Source organism: Xenopus laevis, chromosome 8L (assembly GCF_017654675.1).
Source record: "Xenopus laevis strain J_2021 chromosome 8L, Xenopus_laevis_v10.1, whole genome shotgun sequence".
In the NCBI taxonomy this organism is placed as follows: domain Eukaryota; kingdom Metazoa; phylum Chordata; class Amphibia; order Anura; family Pipidae; genus Xenopus; species Xenopus laevis.
Window position 1 is genome coordinate 130,871,434 of NC_054385.1, and position 20,749 is coordinate 130,892,182.

The 20,749-nt window shown below is 40.5% G+C and overlaps 1 protein-coding gene across 1 annotated transcript; it reads left to right on the plus strand.

Annotated features, from left to right (window-relative positions):
* Window positions 1–2,736: 2,736 nt before the first annotated feature.
* LOC121397250 (butyrophilin subfamily 3 member A2-like) lies at window positions 2,737–14,476 on the plus strand. The gene is made up of 4 exons (XM_041573727.1): window positions 2,737–2,828; window positions 3,983–4,315; window positions 9,778–9,867; window positions 14,389–14,476. Exons 1-4 carry the CDS (start codon window positions 2,747–2,749, stop codon window positions 14,400–14,402), a joined length of 519 nt encoding a protein of 172 aa, XP_041429661.1. The 5' UTR covers window positions 2,737–2,746; the 3' UTR covers window positions 14,403–14,476.
* Window positions 14,477–20,749: the final 6,273 nt, after the last annotated feature.

Here is a 20,749-nt window from a genome sequence, read left to right on the forward strand (position 1 = left end):
GATTGATAGTCCATTGAATTTAATGGGAAGGATTGCATTGTTTAAAATGTTGATCTTTCCAAAAATTGCATTTCCTATTTTAAATCTTCCAATATTGATAAAACATTCAGATGTGCAGAATTTGGACCGAATTTTGAATAACTTTATATGGCATAATAAAAAACCTAAAATTTCTCTATCCAAGCTTAGAAACCCTAAATGTTTAGGGGGACTTAATGTTCCAGATTTTAGAAAGTTCAATGTAGCTGCCAATACTAGATATATTGTGGAATGGTTATCGGGTAAAGAGAAATTTACTAACCTAGATTTAGAGCAATTTTTAGATTCAAAAGAACATATTATCTCTTCTATTCATAGTAGATGGTCTGAGCAGCATATAGATGTAAGGAGAAACCCGATTTATAGGGATACAACTAGCACTTGGAAAATTCTATGTAAAAATAATAATTTAAACTTTAATGTTTCGCCTTTCTTATCTCCATTCTTTTTGGGAGGTTTTCCTAAGAAGAATAGAAATCAAATATCTTGTAGATGGAGAGGATATGGTGTCTTTCAAATTAGTCATATTATTGATCCAAGTTCTGGAGATCGTTTTTCTTGGGAAGTTATCAAAGGACTTTATGATCTATCGGAGAAGGAAAGGCTAAGTTATATGCAGATCAGATATGGTTTCCAAATAATTGATAACAAAACAAAATCGCAATTAAGACATCATCCGTTTTATGATTCATTATCACAATTAGTTGAAGATCTTAAACTAAATAATATTTCATGGATTTCAGCACATCTTTTAAACTTGAGGACTTGTAATTTAGATCCACTTGAAAATGCTAGTAAAAAATGGTCTTTGTTTTTGGGCGTTGGTGTGTCTTCTAGGGATCTTCTAAATTCTTTTAAAAATTTTAGGAATAATATACTGTCTGAGAGTTGGCCCACTGTCCCACTACCATGTGCAGAGGGTGCTGTGTGATATTGCCATCACTGTTAATCTTTCATATAACCAACAGAGGGCGCTGTGTGATATTGCAGTCACTGTTATTCTTTCATATAACCAACAGAGGGCGCTGTGTGATATTGCAGTCACTGTTATTCTTTCATATAACCAACAGAGGGCGCACTGTTATTCTTTCATATAACCAACAGAGGGTGCTGTGTGATATTGCAGTCACTGTTAATCTTTCATATAACCAACAGAGGGCGCTGTGTGATATTGCAGTCACTGTTATTCTTTCATATAACCAACAGAGGGCGCTGTGTGATATTGCAGTCACTATTATTCTTTCATATAACCAACAGAGGGTGCTGTGTGATATTGCAGTCACTGTTATTCTTTCATATAACCAACTGAGGGCGCTGTGTGATATTGCAGTCACAGTTATTCTTTCATATAACCAACAGAGGGTGCTGTGTGATATTGCAGTCACTGTTATTCTTTCATATAACCAACAGAGGGCGCACTGTTATTCTTTCATATAACCAACAGAGGGCATTGTGGGATATTGCAGTCTCTCCCCAAGTGTACTGTTGGTATAGGAATGATTAAAAGTGACTGCAATCTCAGCTACTCGGTCGGGTACAGTTGACCCGAGTATAAGCCGAGGTAGACTTTTTCAGCACATTTTGGATGCTGAAAAACTCGGTTTATACTCTGGTATATATGGTACATGAATTGTGGTATAATTAATTGTATTTATTAAATTGATATTTGTATAACATTTTTCACTGTTTTTGTACTTGGAATTAAAAAACCTCAAAAAATTAAATCAAAAATTTTTGGGCTCTCTGAGGATTTATTAATTTTGATTAATATATTACATGAAGTAATCTACAGTGTGCGGAAAATGAGATCTTTAAAAACTTTTTGTGGTTGCAACTAATTATATCTATCTTACGCACCGCCGTACATGGCTTTGTAAGCTTCTAAAATTTTAAATAGTAGTGTGCGCTGCCGACATATATACAACTTGCTAAGAATAGGCCATACTAGGGGGCACATTTACTTAGGGTCGAATATCGAGGGTTAATTAACCCTTGATATTTGATTGTCAAAGTTAAATCCTTTTTTTTACCGCAATTTTTACCGCAATTCGAAGGATTTTAATCCATCGATCGAACGAAATTCCTTAGATCAAAAAAAGCTTAGAAAGGCTATGGGGACCTTCCCCATAGGCTAACATTGACCTCGGTAGGTTTTAGATGGCGAATTAGGGGGTTGAAGTTTTTTTTGAAGAGACAGTACTCCGACTATCGAATGGTCGAATAGTCGTACGATTTTTAGTTTGAATCATTCAATTCAAAGTTGAAGTCGTAATCGAAGGTCAAAGTAGCCAATTCGATGGTCGAAGTAGCCAAAAAAAACATTCGAAATTCGACTTTTTTTTATTCTATTCCTTCACTCGAGCTAAGTAAATGTGCCCCCAAAAGTCACCCTGAAGGTGAATCACAGCTTTAATTATTCAGACTTCGAGCAATCAGTCGTTCCTACATACGGCACCTTTGTCCTCCCCATACAAAAATATCACCCTCTTCTCATGACAATATTGTAGGTGGTGAGGGATAAATGAAAGTTCAAGTGAAAATTGCTTGTTGTCCTTTATCCAAAGACAAAATCAGAAATTCCACACTTGTTACATCTTTAAGGAAGAGTTTACCAACCTGTAACAATTCATTTTTTTTAAATCAAACCCTATATACCAGCATTCTTTTATAACAGTTCTATTGTACCTTGTGTTGCAGATATAAGTTGATGAGAGCCATGGCCAGGCTTAGACTGAACCCTGTCTTGACATTAATGGCCATTTTGGCCACTCTTCAGACTTCATTTGCAGGTAAGAAATTCAGTTACTGGAGATCACTTGATGTAAAAGTTCATTTGCCACGAGCTCCACGGAAGTTGAGCTAACAAAGAGTCAGAAACCTGAACAAAGAAATGACAGGGTTTTTAAAAATTTGTAAAGGGAATTAGTGATGGAAGAGCATAGAGATATCACTCAACAGCACAGAAAAACAAGGAACTGCTCTTACATCCGAACAGGTGGATCTGCCCTCAGGGCCAGGGTACTAATGACCAAGGATAGCTTCAGAACAGAATCCATTCAAGTCGGTGGGCTCCCGGGGCAATACACAGAATTTTTTTGTTTCTCCCTCAGTTAAAAACACACACTAAAAAAAAGGTTTTACAATATAGTTACAAGTATAATATCCTTATCATTTACAGTAGGGGGTACATTATCCCTTATAATACATGAGTGATACTCAGAGTTCCCTGTATAACTCAGCCTGTAGCCTTGTGCCTTTATATGGTCACAGAACAACCCCTCAATGACTTCTAATATCCTTATCATTTACAGTAGGGGGTACATTATCCCTTATAATACATGAGTGATACTCAGAGTTCCCTGTATAACTCAGCCTGCAGCCTTGTGCCTTGATATGGTCACAGAACAACCCCTCAGTGACTTCTAATATCCTTATCATTTACAGTAGGGGGTACATTATCCCTTATAATACATGAGTGATACTCAGAGTTCCCTGTATAACTCAGCCTGCAGCCTTGTGCCTTTATATGGTCACAGAACAACCCCTCAGTGACTTCTAATATCCTTATCATTTACAGTAGGGGGTACATTATCCCTTATAATACATGAGTGATACTCAGAGTTCCCTGTATAACTCAGCCTGCAGCCTTGTGCCTTTATATGGTCACAGAACAACCCCTCAGTGACTTCTAATATCCTTATCATTTACAGTAGGGGGTACATTATCCCTTGTAATACATGAGTGATACTCAGAGTTCCCTGTATAACTCAGCCTGCAGCCTTGTGCCTTTATATGGTCACAGAACAACCCCTCAGTGACTTCTAATATCCTTATCATTTACAGTAGGGGGTACATTATCCCTTATAATACATGTGTTTGCAGTAAGGAGTCTGTTGTGTTAATTATCTGTTTATTTTATCTTATCATTTGCTTTATTTTGCAGATAAATTGAAGGTTATCGCCTCCCACACACCAGTTATTGGCCGCCTGGGTGATGATGTAGATCTGGGTTGTCACCTGGTACCTGCAGTCAGTGCTGAATTTATGACAATCAGGTTTTATGTGGGAGACCTATTTGTTAATGTTTATGACAAGACACCAGGTGGATATTTTATTCAGAGTGAGAAGTATAAGGACAGGACGGAGTTACTGACAGAGAACATCACACGAGGACAAGTCACAATGAGAATAAAGAATATTCAGGTGTCGGACACAGGGAACTATATGTGTGAATTTGATCTCGTGGGCTCAGCAACACTGGAGCTAAAGATGGCCGGTCAGTGATCTCCATTTCTATTTCTTTTATATTGTAGAGAAACACTTTATCAGAAGGAATTTGTGTCATAAAATTGTGTCAAACTGTCAGTTTTCCACTCTCATCAATGTTTTCTTTTTGTGAAAAATTCTAGTGAAGAAGGGAAAACATTAATAATTCCCCAATCTTTATGAGGTTGTTTCCTTGCTGAATTAGCCAAGGATAGTGGGTTGGCTTGATAATTCTTCATGGTTTATGTTTTAACTTTATTTTCCTTCTTCTTCTGACTCTTTCCAGCTTTCAAATTGGGGTCACTGACCCCATCTAAAATAAAAACAGATGTATTGTTACTTTTTATTACTCATCTTTCTATTCAGGCCTCTCCTATTCATATTCCAGTCTCTTGTTCATGTCAGAAAAAAACTATTTAGAAGGCGCACACCCTATATTTAACTGTGGGGTGCTTATTCCATGGAGACCGCCCAAATATAATCTCCTTAAGCTTCAATCAAATATATAACATAAGGATAGCACATCCAAAAAGGCAAAAATGTATTCCATCAAAAAAATACACACTTAGGGGCACATTTATCAAGGGTCGAATATCGAGGGTTAATTAACCTTCGAATTTGACCTTCGAAGTTAAATCCTTTGAATTCTAAGGATTTACCACAAATCCTTCGATCAATCGATCGAAGTAAAAATCCTTCGATCGAACGATAAAATCCTTCGAATCGAAGGATTTTAATCGAACGATCAAACGATTTTTCTTCAATCAAAAAAGCTTAGAAAAGTGATCGGGAAGGTCCCCATAGGCTAACATTGTACCTCAGTAGGTTTAAACTACCGAAGTATGTAGTCAAAGTTTTTTTTAAAGAGACAGTACTTCGACTATCCAATGGTTGAATAGTCGAACGATTTTTAGTTCGAATCGTTTGAATCGAAAGTTGAAGTCAAAGGTCGTAGTAGCCTATTCGATGGTCGAAGTATCCAAAAATATACTTCGAAATTTGAAGTTTTTTATATTCCCCTATATTTTTATGTGCCCCTACCATATCAGCTTTCGCCCAATAGTGGCCCAATGCGTTTCGACCACAGGAGTGGTCTTCATCAGGGGCAAAATCCATCAAATACAGAAAAAAGTATAAAAAGGCAGAACGATTGCTGGCACTGGGTTTAAATACCTTTCATTGTCTCCCTTCGACCTGAAAATGGCGTGTGACGTGACATCCGCGTGTCGCATCTACATCACTTCCGCCTATTGCCAGACGCTGACAGTGGAAGTATTCGAGGTGTCCCATTTGGAAGGCATGGTGACGAAACACCCGAGTGCCATATTATAATTCACCTTCAATAACAATATAAAGTGGTATATGCGACATAGGGGGGCAAAACAATGGATACTTCCACATATCTGCAATTCCTGGAAACAATTATCATGTAAATAAACAAAAAAGAAAAAATCTTTCAAGCAAAAACACAACTTATATTTAAGGAAAAAAAGACAAAATAAACATCTATTTCATACAATGTATGTCTTGTGCTGAATGTAATAATCATGAAGTCCTATTCTGGATAGTGTTCTAAATAACTATTATTACAAGAGAGAAAAAAATTAGTAAATATCTCAATATATAGGAATTATCAAAATCAACTTGATACGCCAGTCATACCCACCCAGAGGCAGCATAAAGTATTCACCAGCATAGACGCTCGTTGTGTACAGTAAAATGGTTTCCATCAGAATAGATTGTTGCGAAGAGCAAATCTCAATTTTAGACAAAAGTTATCTGTTCTGTAAAAAACACGATAAGTTTAACGAGTCCATGGGGCCTTACGGTATTTAATCGATAAATCCACTCTTTATAAACTCCATCAACTGCACTTGTTATTGGTTCAATGCCCATAATTCTCAGTGAAGAGACATTCTGGACATTCTCTTTTCAATGTTGTACTAGAGCTGTTGGCTCTTTACCAATTTTTATTGTGTTTAATGAACCTTTCTTTCAATTTCTGTATGGTCTTGCCCAGGCCCGGACTGGCAATCTGTAAGTTCTGGCAAATGCCAGAGGGGCTGCTGTAAGATGCCATAGACAGACACTATGGGCTGAGCTGGTGGGAGACCGGTTGGACCTCTCTGTACTTGAAATGCCAGGGCCTATTTTGACTCCCAGTCCAGACCTGGTCTTGCCGATATAGTATAGACCACACGGGCAAACCATAAGGTATACAACATATGTGGACTGACAGGTAATCCTTTGTTTGATCCCAAATCTCTGTAATGTACGGGGATGGGTGAAGGAGTTACCCTGAATCCTGCTATTGCAAATAGAGCAGTTATAACTAGTGATGGGCGAATTTATTCGCCAGGTGCGAATTTGCGGCAATTTGCGTGAAACGCCCGCGAAAAATTCGCCCGAAAAATTTGCCCTCGTCAAAAACGAGACCCCGGCGCCGTTTCGTGAATTTTTCGCTGTTTATCGAATTTTGCAAATTTTTCGGCAAAGCAAAACGACGCAAATTCGTCCATCACTAATTATAACAACGATAATTGCCTGGTTGAGGATTCTTTTAGCATGGAGCAAGGTATTCCTATCAGCAGGGTTACGGTAAATACTAGTTCTAAATTTACCTCTATCATAATTTATTAGTACAGTACATCCAAAAATGATATTGCGGTCTTACTCCATGCAGCAGTCAAACAAATAGTAGATGGAATAGTATTTAGAAAATTGATGAATAGGGTCCGTTCTGATTCTGTTCCCTGCCAGAGAAAGGAAAAAATCATCTATATCACGATAATAGCAAACAATATGTCTCCAAAAGTCAGATTTATAAATGGAGTGATCCTCATATTGTGCCACAAACAAATTTGCATACCAGGGGGCCACACATTACTCCCCATCGCAGTACCCTGTATTTGTCTAAATTATCTAAATTTGTCTAAAATAATTATGATCCCGAATGAAACACAAAAGATCAAAGATGAACCCGTGAATCGTCCCTATATTTATCCATCAATAATTCATATATTGTTTTTTTGCCCAAGTCATGGGGAATATTAATATACAGACTGGATATGTCTAAAGTCACTGATAAAATTTGTGATTGTACATGAGGATCTATTCTCACTGATTGTAGCTTGTTAAGGAAATCAAACAAATCTTTTAGGAATGATGGAATTTTCAGGACATGAGGTTGTAGGAAAGAATCCACAAACTGAGCAAGATGTTGACATATTGAGCCTGACGCTGAGATGATAGGTCTCCCTGGTGGATCAATTAATGATTTATGAATCGTAGGTAATAGATAGAGACACGGTCGTCTCAGAGATTCATAATTAAAAATTCACTCGTTTTTTCATCGATAAAGCCTCTCTTACTTTAATATAAATCTCATTAGCATACTGTAAGGTGGGATCTCCTGTCAATTCCTCATCTGAAAGTTGCTGAATTGCCTCTGACCTGTATTTTGCACAATCCATAACCACTTTGCCTCCCCCCTTATCTGCGGGTTTAACAATCCTCGATGCATCTCTACTTAACTCCTGAATGGATGGCATTTCTTTGCGTTGTATGTTTTTAGTAAATCTGTGTTTACGTTGAGTATACAACCCAATGTCTCTTTTGCCATTGTTCGCAAACGTACCTACTGGTTTATTGTGTATGGGCTGCAAGTAGGTGGATTTGAGTCGTAATTGCTGTGTCCTATTAGAAGTTTGTTGCTCAGCTCCTCATCAAACATCACAAATCATCTGTGGAAGAAACTTAGTTGTGTCGGAGGCGCCAATGAAGCAGGATGCCGGGGAAACCAAGCTTGGTATAAAACATAGAATCTTTATTAGTCCTGGTTAAAACACATAGTAGAAGTGCGGGCAGGGGAACCAGCTTTACGTGTTTCGTGACCAAAGTCACTTCATCAGAAGCTTAGGCGCCTCCTATGGGTACAAGACTTTTAAAACCACGCCAATAAAAAAATGCAATTACAATATATACTCGAGTATAAGCCGAGTTTTTCAGCCTCCAAAATATGCTGAAAAACTCTACCTCGGCTTATACTCGGGTCAAGCGCAAAAACGGTCGCCGGCGTCTAAGAATAGTCACCGGCGTCTAAGAATAGTCGCCAGCGTCCAAGAATAGTCACCGGTGTCCAAGAATAGTCTCCAAGAATAGTCGCCGGCATCCAAGAATGGTCGTTGGTGTCCAAAAACGAGACGCCAGCACCTCCAATGGGAGCAGAAAACCTCAATTTTTTGATTGAAACTTACCATAAGCTGCTGCATTTCTCACCCTAGGCTTATACTCGGCTTATACTCGAGTCAATAAGCTTTCCCAGTTTTTGGAGGTAAAATTAGGTACCTAGGCTTATACTCGGGACGGCTTATACTCGAGTATATACGGTAAGTTGAAATCAAATGGTAACTATACATATGTAAAGAAATCTCCAATAATTAGTATAATTGGTAAACACCATGCATTTAAATTGATTAATAGTCAAAATAGTCAAAATTCTTTATTCTCCCGTCCTGTGGTTGGTGTGTTTGAAATTCTAAAACCATGGGAAATGATGTCTAACACATTCCAGCTTTCACTGACCCCATGTAAAAAACAAATACTTTGTATGGCTACACATGTATTGTTATTGATACGTTTTATTACTCATCTTTCTATTCAGGTCTCCCCTATTTATATTCCAGTCTCTTATTCAAATCAATGCAGGGTTAGGAGGAAAAAAATAGAGAGGAGAAGGGAACAACAAACAGTGGGAATGGGGGGTATAAAGAGAAGCAGCCAGATAGAGAGAAATCCAAGGGAGCAGGAGAGAAATGAGAGGATGGAAATATCAAGGCTACATTAGAAAGACAATATTAATAAAGTCATCAGATGAAATATCCAATGAAAAGATAAAATAACACTTTATAGAGAGAAACTGGAGCTGCAGGAGTCACAATACTTATGTACAGTACAGGGAAAGTGAGAAGAAAGTGCAGTTGAATACAGGGGCAGGATGGGGGCGCTGTGGGCACAGCTTGTATGTAATGCATACCTCCCAAAATTTCAGGAATAAAAAGAGGGACAAAAAATTAGCCGCTCGTAGCAGGTTATGAAAGTTTGAACATATTTCTGTCATTTTTATTAAGTTATTAAGCTGTGAATTGCCCTTTAAGCTGTGAGTCTAACGTCTCCCAAGGGACCTGTTATCTTAGATTGCTACAATTACTTATTTGCTTATCTCAAAATTGTTACAAAAGTATCTTATCTGCACCTCGTGGCTGTCTGGGCTCTCTGCCAAAAGCCAATTAAGTTAGAAACATTGTATCTTTTTATTTTTATTTTTTTTGCCGTTCAGCGCAGAGAAAAATCAGGACTTTCCAGTAAAAACCGGGTTGAGCTGTCAAAAGAGGGACTGTCCCGCTGAAAAGGGGACATGTGGGCAAAATCAACATTTCATAAACTCATTCACCTTCTCCTTTTTCCCTCCAGACAACTCCTGGAAATCCTGGCAGATTGTACTAATAATCCTTGGGGGCTGCGCTGCTGTTATTGCCTTGGTTTGGTACATCTATAAGCGCAGTAAGTATGAAACACAAACACATCCACTACCTGCAGACCTTGTGTTGCCTTTCCCAGGGCCGGAACATGAAAGGGGCGTGGTTAAGGAAGGCAAGGGGTGTGGTCTGGGTTGATTAGGGGTAAGGGCAAATAGACCTCTTGAGTTTTCCTATTAGAATGTGAGCAGGTATGAGAATAACTGTGTAAACAGTAAACAGATCCAGAAAACTGCACTAGTAGTAACCTCACAATAGTAACCTCACAATAGTAACCTCACAATAAATACCCAGCAGAACTGAATACAATGTTACTATAATCCTTCCTTTTTCCAGCATCTCTGGAGTATTAGCAACTATTGTATCAAGTCTAACAGCTGCCTGTAATGAAACTCAGAGATTCTGCTCAGCAGGGACACAGATAAGAAATGTATCAACTAAATGTATCAATTTAGAACCATTTACAGGGTCGGCGACCCCCCCTCCCAGAGCTGCTTCAGAAGGTGAAAAATGACACTTTACACTTCAATATTAGAAAAATGGTCACACATGGAAAATAGAAAGTCATTGGAAAAAGTCGTTGTTTCTGATGATCTGTCTGAAACCAACTAGTTGTTTGAAGGTGAACCACCCCTTTAACAGAAAAAAAAAAACAAAGAGCAGAAACAATTTTATCTCTTGCTGATATATTTATACCGATATCCAAATGAGATAACGTTGATCAGAGGTGACGAGACAAGTAAGTGCTGTTACTCAGAACAATGTCTGCCGGCCCAATAATCAACTACCAGCAAAAACGAAGTTGCTCTGTTGAGTAGATGTTGCTTTATATGAGGTCACACTCGCCCCAACATATTTCCTTGTTGCTGAGACCCCGGTATCCCCATGTCTGGCAGATTGTGCAAATGTAACTGATCCAAATAGACAATTAGAAACAGTTTTTCATAATAATTATCACTGAATTCTAGAGAAACTGCCATACTCTGAGGTCTGGGGTAAACAAGTGGAATCACTGTGCAGTGTGCCCTACAACCTGGCGCCCCCCCCAGTAAGTCTGCCCGTCCATCTTAAGTTGTTGGCTTTAGGAAGACTAGGAGTGACCACCTGCCACTGTACATTGACGGCTCTAATGTGGAGATCGTCAGAAGCACCAAATTCCTTGGTGTCCACCTGGCGGAGAACCTCACCTGGTCCCACAACACCAGCTACTTAGCCAAAAAAGTCCAACAGCACCTCTACTTCCTGGAAATCCCATCTCCCACCATCCATACTCAAAACCTTCTACAGAGGGACTATCGAGAGTATCCTGAGCAGCTGTATCACTGTCTGGGCTGGAACTGAACTGTCATGGAGCGCAAGACCCTACAGAGGATAGTGAAGACAGCAGAGAAGATCATAGATGTCTCTCTTCCTTCCACAGTGTTCGACTGGGACACCAGGGGTCCACCCGAAAATCTTAGACCAGGGGCCCACCAAAAGACCTTAGATCAGGGGCCCACTCTCAGTACTACTATAATTCCTCTCCTCACGCAACCTCTATTCTGCTAGTCTCTTTTCTTTACATGCTATAATCTATTATTCAATCTATTTAGTCTCTTTGTTCTCATGTAAATAAGTAATGGCCATGAAATATGCCAAATGTTTTGAAGCAGGAGGGCCCACTGACACCTGGGCCCACTGGGAGTTTTCCTGGTATCCCTATGGGCCAGTCCAACACTGTCCTTCCATCATGGACATTTACACCACTCGCTGTATCCGTAAAGCCACCAGCATTGTGGCTGATCCAACCAGGGCCGCCATCAGGGGGGGACAGGGGGGACAAGCGTACCGGGCCCGGGCATGAAGGGGGGCCCGGCAGCGCTGCATTTTTTGAAGTTCCGGGCCCCCCTTACGAGCGCCCGAGCCGTACGTCCTCCCTCTGCGTTGCCGAATGCGGAAGTGCCGAAAAGCCGAAGCCGATCCGCCGAAAAGACCCGGAGTCACGGAAATACCCGAAGTCACGAAAACAGCCGAAGCCGAAGTCCTGAAGCGGCGCAAAGACCCGAAGTCATGAAAGGAGGCGAAGTTGAAGTACTGAAGCCATGAGTTCAATTCTACTGAACACCAGTTTGTGTATTTTTTTTTTTTAATCCCCATGTATTATTTTAATATTCTATAGGCCCCTGCCACCAATCTTTTTGTAAAACATTTTTTTTTGGGGCCCCAATTTTTTTTTAACTTGTAAGGGGCCCCTTGCCACCAATGTTTTTTTTTTTTTTTTTTAAAAAAATATTTTTTTGGGGCCCCAATTTTTTTTAACTTGTAAGGGGGCCCCTGCCACTTTTTTTTTTTCAAAAAAAACTTTTTTTTCTTTTTAAATTTTTTTTGGGGCCCCAATTTGTTTTTAACTTATAAGGGGGCCCCTGCCGCCAATGTTTTTCTAAAAAAAAATTAAAAAAAAAATTTTTTTTTTTTGGGCCCCAATTTTTTATAAGGGGGCCCTGACCATCAATAGCTTTTTATAACTTGTGGGGGGGGAGTTACTTTTTTAGCGCTGATGTCTGTGTGGTCTTTTAACTGCGATGTGGAGTGGGCGGCATATGGGGTGGAGCTTGGTCGTCAGTGTGGGCGGGGCTCAGGGGGCCCCAAAAATGTTGTTGTACGGGGCCCCGTGATTTCTAATGGCGGCCCCTCACACTCACTGTTCACACTCTTGCCATCTGGAAAAAGGTACGGAAGCATTAGGGCCCTCACTACCAGACTGTGTAACAGTTTCTTCCCCCAAGTCATAAGGCTCCTGAATACTCAAGGACCGGACAGATCTCTCTCACACTCACACTCCATCTGACCTTACTATATACCACAACGTTACACAGACACTGTACGCAATTGTATGGATGAATGGCCATTGGATACAATTGTTCTCTATGAGCACATCTGCACTATTATGTTCTTACTACTATCATAGCACAATGATACACCATCATGTCTGACATTTAGCATTATTTACTTAACATTTTACATCTGCTGAGTGTGTCCCTGCACTGCACTGTCTTGTCCTGTCTTGCAGGAGTTGCATATTTTTGCACTTGCACTTTTTGTCAGTTGTCCGGTACATCTATGTTGTGTGTAGCACCATGGTCCTAGAGGAACGTTGTTTAGTTTCACTGTGTACTGTACAAACGTATATGGATGAAATGACAATAAACTCACTCTTGACTATATCTTCCCCTTTAAATAAGAAGGAAAGTCATTTTATACTTGGGGGTGCCAAAAGTTAGGCACCCCCAAGTGATTGTATTTACTTACCTGACACTCTTGGCTTTATTTATCAAAATCCACATTTTTCAGAATATTTTATTAAATAAAGTCCGACCAAACTAGAATACACAATTTGATCTAATTTATATAAGCAGAGAACACTTGTTCTTGGTCTAATTTGTAGTATCCCTTTGCCTGGGCAGACAGAAAGGCTCTCGTGGAACCCTAGTTGAGGCCTAGTTAGTGGTAGGCTGTGCACTTTAAAAGGTCACTCTAGTGGTGACAGACCGAGTAAGGTTATCTAGCTGAGCAGCTAAGGCTCCACCAAGGAGTGTGCAGACTAGATTCCCTGGTGCATTAGTAGTGTACAGACTCAGGGACTAAGAAGGTATCTCTGGCTTCCACTTAGGATAAGGCCTGAAAGCTGGAGGTGCCTCTTTATATGTAGCTTTGTTCTCATTGCTCACCCTGTAGAGATATATACTGACCAGTGTTTTGTGCTGTGAGTATAAGCCTAACCACCATGTTCTTGGTTAAAGGGATACTGTTATGGGAGAACATGTTTTTTTTCACAATGAATCAATTTATAGTGCTGCTCCAGCAGAATTCTGCACTGAAATCCATTTCTCAAAAGAGCAAACAGATTTTGTTACATTCAATTTTAAAATCTGACATGGGGCTAGGCATATTGTCAGTTTCCCAGCTGCCCCCAGTCATGTGACTTGTGCTCTGATAAACTTCATTCACTCTTTACTGCTGTACTGCAAGTTGGAGTGATATCACCCCCTCCCTTTCCCCCCCAGCAGCCAAACAACAGAACAATGGGAAGGTAACCAGATAGCAGCTCCCTAACACAAGATAACAGCTGCCCAGTAGATCTAAGAACAACACTCAATAGTAAAATCCAGGTCCCACTGTCACACATTCAGTTACATTGAGAAGGAAAAACAGCAGCCTGCCAGAAAGCATTTCTCTCCTAAAGTGCAGGCACAAGTCACATGACTGGGGGCAGCTGGGAAATTGACAAAATGTCTAGCCCCATGTCAGATTTCAAAATAGAATATAAAAAATCTGTTTGCTCTTTTGAGAAATGGATTTCAGTGAAGAATTCTGCTGGAGTAGCACTTTTAACTGATGTGTTTTGAAAAAAAAAAATTTTTCCGATGACAAGATCCCTTTAAATAGAGATACAGAGACAATTGATTTCATTCTGCCGTATGGCTCTGTGCCTGAGGCAGTGGACTAAAAACTTTGATCATAAATAAACCTGTTCATGCCAAGTTTTATTCGTATTCTGCTCCAACAGTGAGAGACCCATAGGGGAGATTCAGATTAACTCCTGCCTTGCCAAGTATTGGAACACTCGACATATTCACCAAAAGGAAATGCAGGTAAAAGTGCAGCCCCCAAGGGCTCATACAGTATTGCCTGTATCATGCCTGTATCATGTCTTATTCAGGGCAGTAGCCACAGCCAATAAACTACAGCTTGCCTTCTAATGGCCACTCCTAGCACTTCCCATCAGGTTCAGCTGGACCCCAGTGATCATGGAGATCAGAGCCATTTTAATTGAGGATACATTGTTCTGATATCTGCCTGTAACCTGGTAAAACCTACCCTCCCATGAGTGTTTGGCAAAATTTATCTCCCTATGTATTCAAGTAGGTTCCGGTGTGATGTCACTTCCGGGACATAGTGATATCATTTCAGGTTTTGTGGGTGCCCGGTCGGGAGGTAAGTGAATTATTCGCAGGTTCGGGTTGGGTAACAGGTCTGGGCAGGGGAGCAGGTCTTGGTAGGGAAGCAGGTCTAGACAGGGGAGCAGGACTTAGTAGGGGAGCAGGTCTTGGTAGGGGAGCAGGTCTAGACAGGGGAGCAGGTCTTGGTAGGGGAGCAGTTCTTGGTAGGGGAGCAGGTCTAGGTAGGGGAGCAGGTCTAGCTAGGGAAGCAGGTCTAGGTAGGGGAGCAGGTCTTGGTAGGGGAACAGGTGTAGGTAGGGGAGCATGTCTAGGTAGGGGAGCAGGTCTTGGTAGGGGAGCAGATGTAGGCAAGGGAACATGTCTAGTTGGGGAGCAGATCTAGGCAGGGGAGCAGGTCTTGCTAGGGGAACAGGTCTAATTAAGGAAGCAGGTCTTTTCTAGGGGAGCAGGTCTAGGCAGGGGAGCAGGTCTAGGCAGGGGAGCAGGTCTAGGTAGGGCAGCGGGTCTAGGTAGGGGAGCAGGTCTAGGTAGGGCAGCGGGTCTAGGTAGGGGAGCATACTAAGTGGCGGGTCTGTGTCAGGCGCGGGCCTACATAACAGGACTCTACTTTAGTAAAGCATGAAAGCTTAATAAATTCATCAAAGAGTAACATTAAATATAGTAGAACATATCACAAAAGACCCAAAAAGAAAGTTTCAGGGGCATTTTCTTTGAAAAAAGAACAATGTATCCTCAATTAAAATGGCTCTGATCTCCAAGATCACTGGGGTCCTGCTGAACCTGATGGGAAGTGCTGGGAGTGGCCATTAGAAGGCAAGCTGTAGTTTATTGGCTGTGGCTACTGCCCTGAATAAGTGCCTGCTGGAGTAGGCTGGCAGGGAGTGTCTTGAAGCTTTTTTTTCATATATGAAATCTTGATGCTACATGGCTGCTTCATGGGGACATCAATTAGGGCCACAGTGCAGCACTCACAGGGCCTCAGTCTAATGCAAGAAATCAAGTCATCAAGGTCACATTTGTTCAGGTCACAGTAACTAGAAGAGAAGAGAATAAACCAAAATAAAATGAGTATTATCTCATGTTGCATCCAGCTATTTCCCTTTATTAGCAAGTCATTAATAGGGTTAACTCCTCACCCACATGATACAGGCAATACTGTATGAGCCCTTGGGGGCTGCACTTTTACCTGCATTTCCTTTTGGTGAATATGTTGAGTGTTCCAATACTTGGCAAGGCAGGAGTTAATCTGAATCTCCCCTATGGGTCTCTCACTGTTGGAGCAGAATACGAATAAAACTTGGCATGAACAGGTTTATTTATGATCAAAGTTTTTAGTCCACTGCCTCAGGCACAGAGCCATACGGCAGAATGAAATCAATTGTCTCTGTATCTCTATTTAAAGGGATCCTGTCATCGGAAAAATTTTTTTTTTCCAAAACACATCAGTTAATAGTGCTACTCCAGCAGAATTCTTCACTGAAATCCATTTCTCAAAAGAGCAAACAGATTTTTTATATTCAATTTTGAAATCTGACATGGGGCTAGACATTTTGTAAATTTCCCAGCTGCCCCCAGTCATGTGACTTGTGCCTGCACTTTAGGAGAGAAATGCTTTCTGGCAGGCTGCTGTTTTTCCAGTGGGCTCTGATTAGCTGTTGAGAAGCTAAGCTTAGGGCTCGTCACTAATTATCCAGCAGAAAATGAGCTTCCCTGGCTGTAATATAAGCTGATGCTACAGGTTTGCTGATTATTAAATTCTGATGCTAATTGCACTGGTTTCTGTGCTGCCATGTAGTAATTATGTGTATTAATTACTAATCAGCCTTATATTGTGACATTTCTATTCTATGTGTACTGTATATTGTGAGTGGCTCCCTAAGCTCAGTAAGTGACAGCAGCACAGAGCATGTGCAGTGAATCAGCAGAAAAGAAGATGGGGAGCTACTGGGGCATCTTTGGAGACACAGATCTTTACTGCTGTGGTTGCCTTGGGCTGGTACAGAAGCCCAAACCATAATGTATAATATTTCTAGCCTACTGCTTTAGTTCTCCTTTAAACGCTGCCATCTACTGGGCAAACCTTAAACTACAATGGACCCAGGAGAAGGGACATAGCTGCCCGGGTATATCAAAGGACCACTTAGGTGTCCGAACTATATAGGGGAACTGCCTGAGCAAACCATACCTAAACCTCAGGGTCCCTACACAACTTAATGTAAAATTACTCCACACTTTTGTCATTTGCACGATTTGTTCTCTTTTGTTTCCAAGATATAGACCAGGGATCCTCACCCCGTTTATATCCATGAGCAACATTTTGATATAAAAAGAGTTGGGGAGCAACACAAGCATGAAAAAGTCCCTGGGGACACCAAATAAGGGCTGTGATTGGCAATTCGGTAGCCCCTGTGTGGCCTATTGGCCTACAGGACACTCTGTTTGGCAGTACAGCTGGGTTTTATGCAACAAACTTGACTCCATGTCAGGAATCCAAAAATTAGCACCTGTTTTGAGGCCACTGGGAGCATCAAGGGGTTGGTGAGTAACATGTTATGAGTCACTTGTTGGGGGATCACTGATATAGACTGTTTTAGACTGCTGTCATGCTGCTGTGATGTTAGAAGAGTCATCTTACCCATCTCTAGTCTCTAGTAGGGAGAGCAACATCCCAGACTCGTAGTTAATGTGTTTTTGCTGATCCTACACAGTCCGACAAAATGGCCATTAGGCAGAGTGGTTGTTGTTGTTACAAAATTCATTATATTAACCATTTAAAATTGTCTAAAATGGTCTAGAAAATTGAAATGGAAAGTAATTGAAAAAGTGCTTGGACAAGCAAGTGATTTTACACATTAATTAATATAATCCGTTGTCGTATTCAGAGTTGACATATCCTTTATAGGATTTGTAATTAAAGGACCGTATTAACAGTACATGTATCCCTTAATATTTTGAAATAAATCAATAATGAATTGAAATGAGAAAAGTGCTTAGAATAGCCCCTTTATCAATGTGACGTTCACTTATTTTAAAGGTTTACTTTTCCTTTAAAGTTAAAAGAAAAGGGTGAAAAGAAAGGGGGAGAAGGATGGAGAGAAAGGGGGAAATATACAGAGACAGAGAGAAGGTGGGAGGGGAGGGAGAGAGAGAAGAGAGACATTATATTAGGGTAATGTGCCTTTATATCACATGACAATTCCTGGCAATCTGTCTGTAGAAGCTGCTGTCTGTACCCTGCACCTAATTCAAACAATCTATTCCTGAGCAGCTGATATAACCTCTCAATTACCCGTTTATCTTGTTTTCTGTTTACTTTTGTCACTTGAATGTTTCATTTCGGGTGGAATTTAACCCCGGGTTATCTGACAGCAAACAGCTTTTTTTTTTATTATCATTGTCCTTTATTTTTACACTAATACACAGGGACCTTTGGAATTCAAGGCTACAAAGGGTTATAAAATGCGGGTGTCACTGGAATGGAGGAGGCCCTTGTTCCAAGAAAACCCATGTTTCTTTTCTTGATTTTCATCAATTTACGGGAAACTGAAAGTTGCTGTGAGAGTGAAAGTGAAAGAGAGGGAATAGGAACTAAAGGGTGGAGATTTCTCATTGAGCAAGAAACAGACTGAGAAGTGAGAGAGCTGGAATATAGTCACACGTAGCAGCTTTCTAGGCAGCAGCCTTATACTTAGCCTGGACACCCCAGCAGGGATCTTATCATTGGCCTGGACAACCCAGCAGGGATCTTATCATTGGCCTGGACACCCCAGCAGGGATCTTATCATTGGCCTGGACAACCCAGCAGGGATCTTATCATTGGCCTGGACACCCCAGCAGGGATCTTATCATTGGCCTGGACACCCCAGCAGGGATCTTATCATTGGCCTGGACACCCCAGCAGGGATCTTATCATTGGCCTGGACACCCCAGCAGGGATCTTATCATTGGCCTGGACAACCCAGCAGGGATCTTATCATTGGCCTGGACACCCCAGCAGGGATCTCATCCCAGGCCTGGACACCCCACAGGTAAGTGCTGAGGTTATAGGGGAGTTTCAGGCTGAATGTATTAATTTCTATGTCCCATGGTCATTATCAACATACTCTGTGTCTCTGCCAATCCTGGGCCGTGTTCCACTTACGGCCTTCATAGACATTTCTGTCGAATCTGAGCCGCAGGTGATGACCCCCTAGACTTTGAAAGTCAAATTATTGCTGTGTTTGTTGGGCTCCACATTATTTTCTTTATCAGGTTGTGTCTTATTTTCAAATACGTTTGCTGTTCTTTTTGCATATTTTGAGTGGTAACATTCTGTAATGTAATTGAAACTTGTTTTTTTATATTATGCTGATACAAAGAACATGAAGTGTATTCTGTACAAACAAGCCAAATGCTCCCATGACTTTATTATTTGCCTTGGTGTTTGCATTAAAGAACCGGTAACACTGTATAGTAGAGACATGGATTAATGGAGTGCTACCATACTGTAGTCATTCTCATTAACAGGCCCTCACGTATGTTGGAGGCAGGGTGTTGCTGAAATACAGGTTGAGTAAATAAATTGGGTGCCAGTTGTCCTTAAAGCAACAGTAACATCAAAAAATTAAACAGCCATTCAAACACATGATACACAGTAGATAACAGATAAGTACTACTATAGTTTATATAAACAAGCTGCTGTGTAGCCATGGGGGCAGCCATTCAAGCACAGGATACACAGTAGATAACAGATAAGTACTACTATAGTTTATATAAACAAGCTGCTGTGTAGCCATGGGGGCAGCCATTCAAGCACAGGATACACAGTAGATAACAGATAAGTACTACTATAGTTTATATAAACAAGCTGCTGTGTAGCCATGGAGGCAGCCATTCAAGCACAGGATACACAGTAGATAACAGATAAGTACTACTATAGTTTATATAAACAAGCTGCTGTGTAGCCATGGGGGCAGCCATTCAAGCACAGGATACACAGTAGATAACAGATAAGTACTACTATAGTTTATATAAACAAGCTGCTGTGTAGCCATGGAGGCAGCCATTCAAGCACAGGATACACAGTAGATAACAGATAAGTACTACTATAGTTTATATAAACATGCTGCTGTGTAGCCATGGGGCAGCCATTCAAGCACAGGTTACACATTAGATAACAGATAAGTACTACTATAGTTTATATAAACAAGCTGTTGTGTAGCCATGGGACAGCCATTCAAGCACAGGCTACAGAGTAGATAACTGATAAGTACTACTATAGTTTATATAAACAAGCTGCTGTGTAGCCATGGGGGCAGCCATTCAAGCACAGGATACACAGTAGATAACAGATAAGTACTACTATAGTTTATATAAACAAGCTGTTGTGTAGCCATGGGGGCAACCATTCAAGAACAGGATACACAGTAGATAACATATAAGTACTACTATAGTTTATATAAACAAGCTGCTGTGTAGCCATGGGGGCAACCAATGTGTATAAGAAACAGATCCGCACACACGCTGATTAATGCAGTCGGGGAATATCCCCTTTATTGAGCCACCAAACATCAACGTTTCGGGGGGGAACACCCACCCTTAATCAGGATACAATTATTTGTGCAGTAACCCATATAAACCCAACTTCCCACGCCTTCTTTTCCCATCATGCAACTTGCCACAAAAATGAACCCTTATGTGGAATACAGGAAATTTAACCTATATATAACATACAATGAAACAATCAATTTTGATAAGACAGGTTACAAAATGATCTTTTTCTATCTTAAAGTGTTCAAGTGCAATAATTATTATATATAAAAATGTAGTATCAAAAAAAAATTAAAAAAAAAATATTCACATACATTAAACACCATATTGTAAAAATCCATGCGTTGTATAAATATTATAATACCCTACTGCCCTCGCAATTTTCTAATAACCCTTAATATTATATGTGATCATTCAGCAGTTCTTATCTGTAAAAAA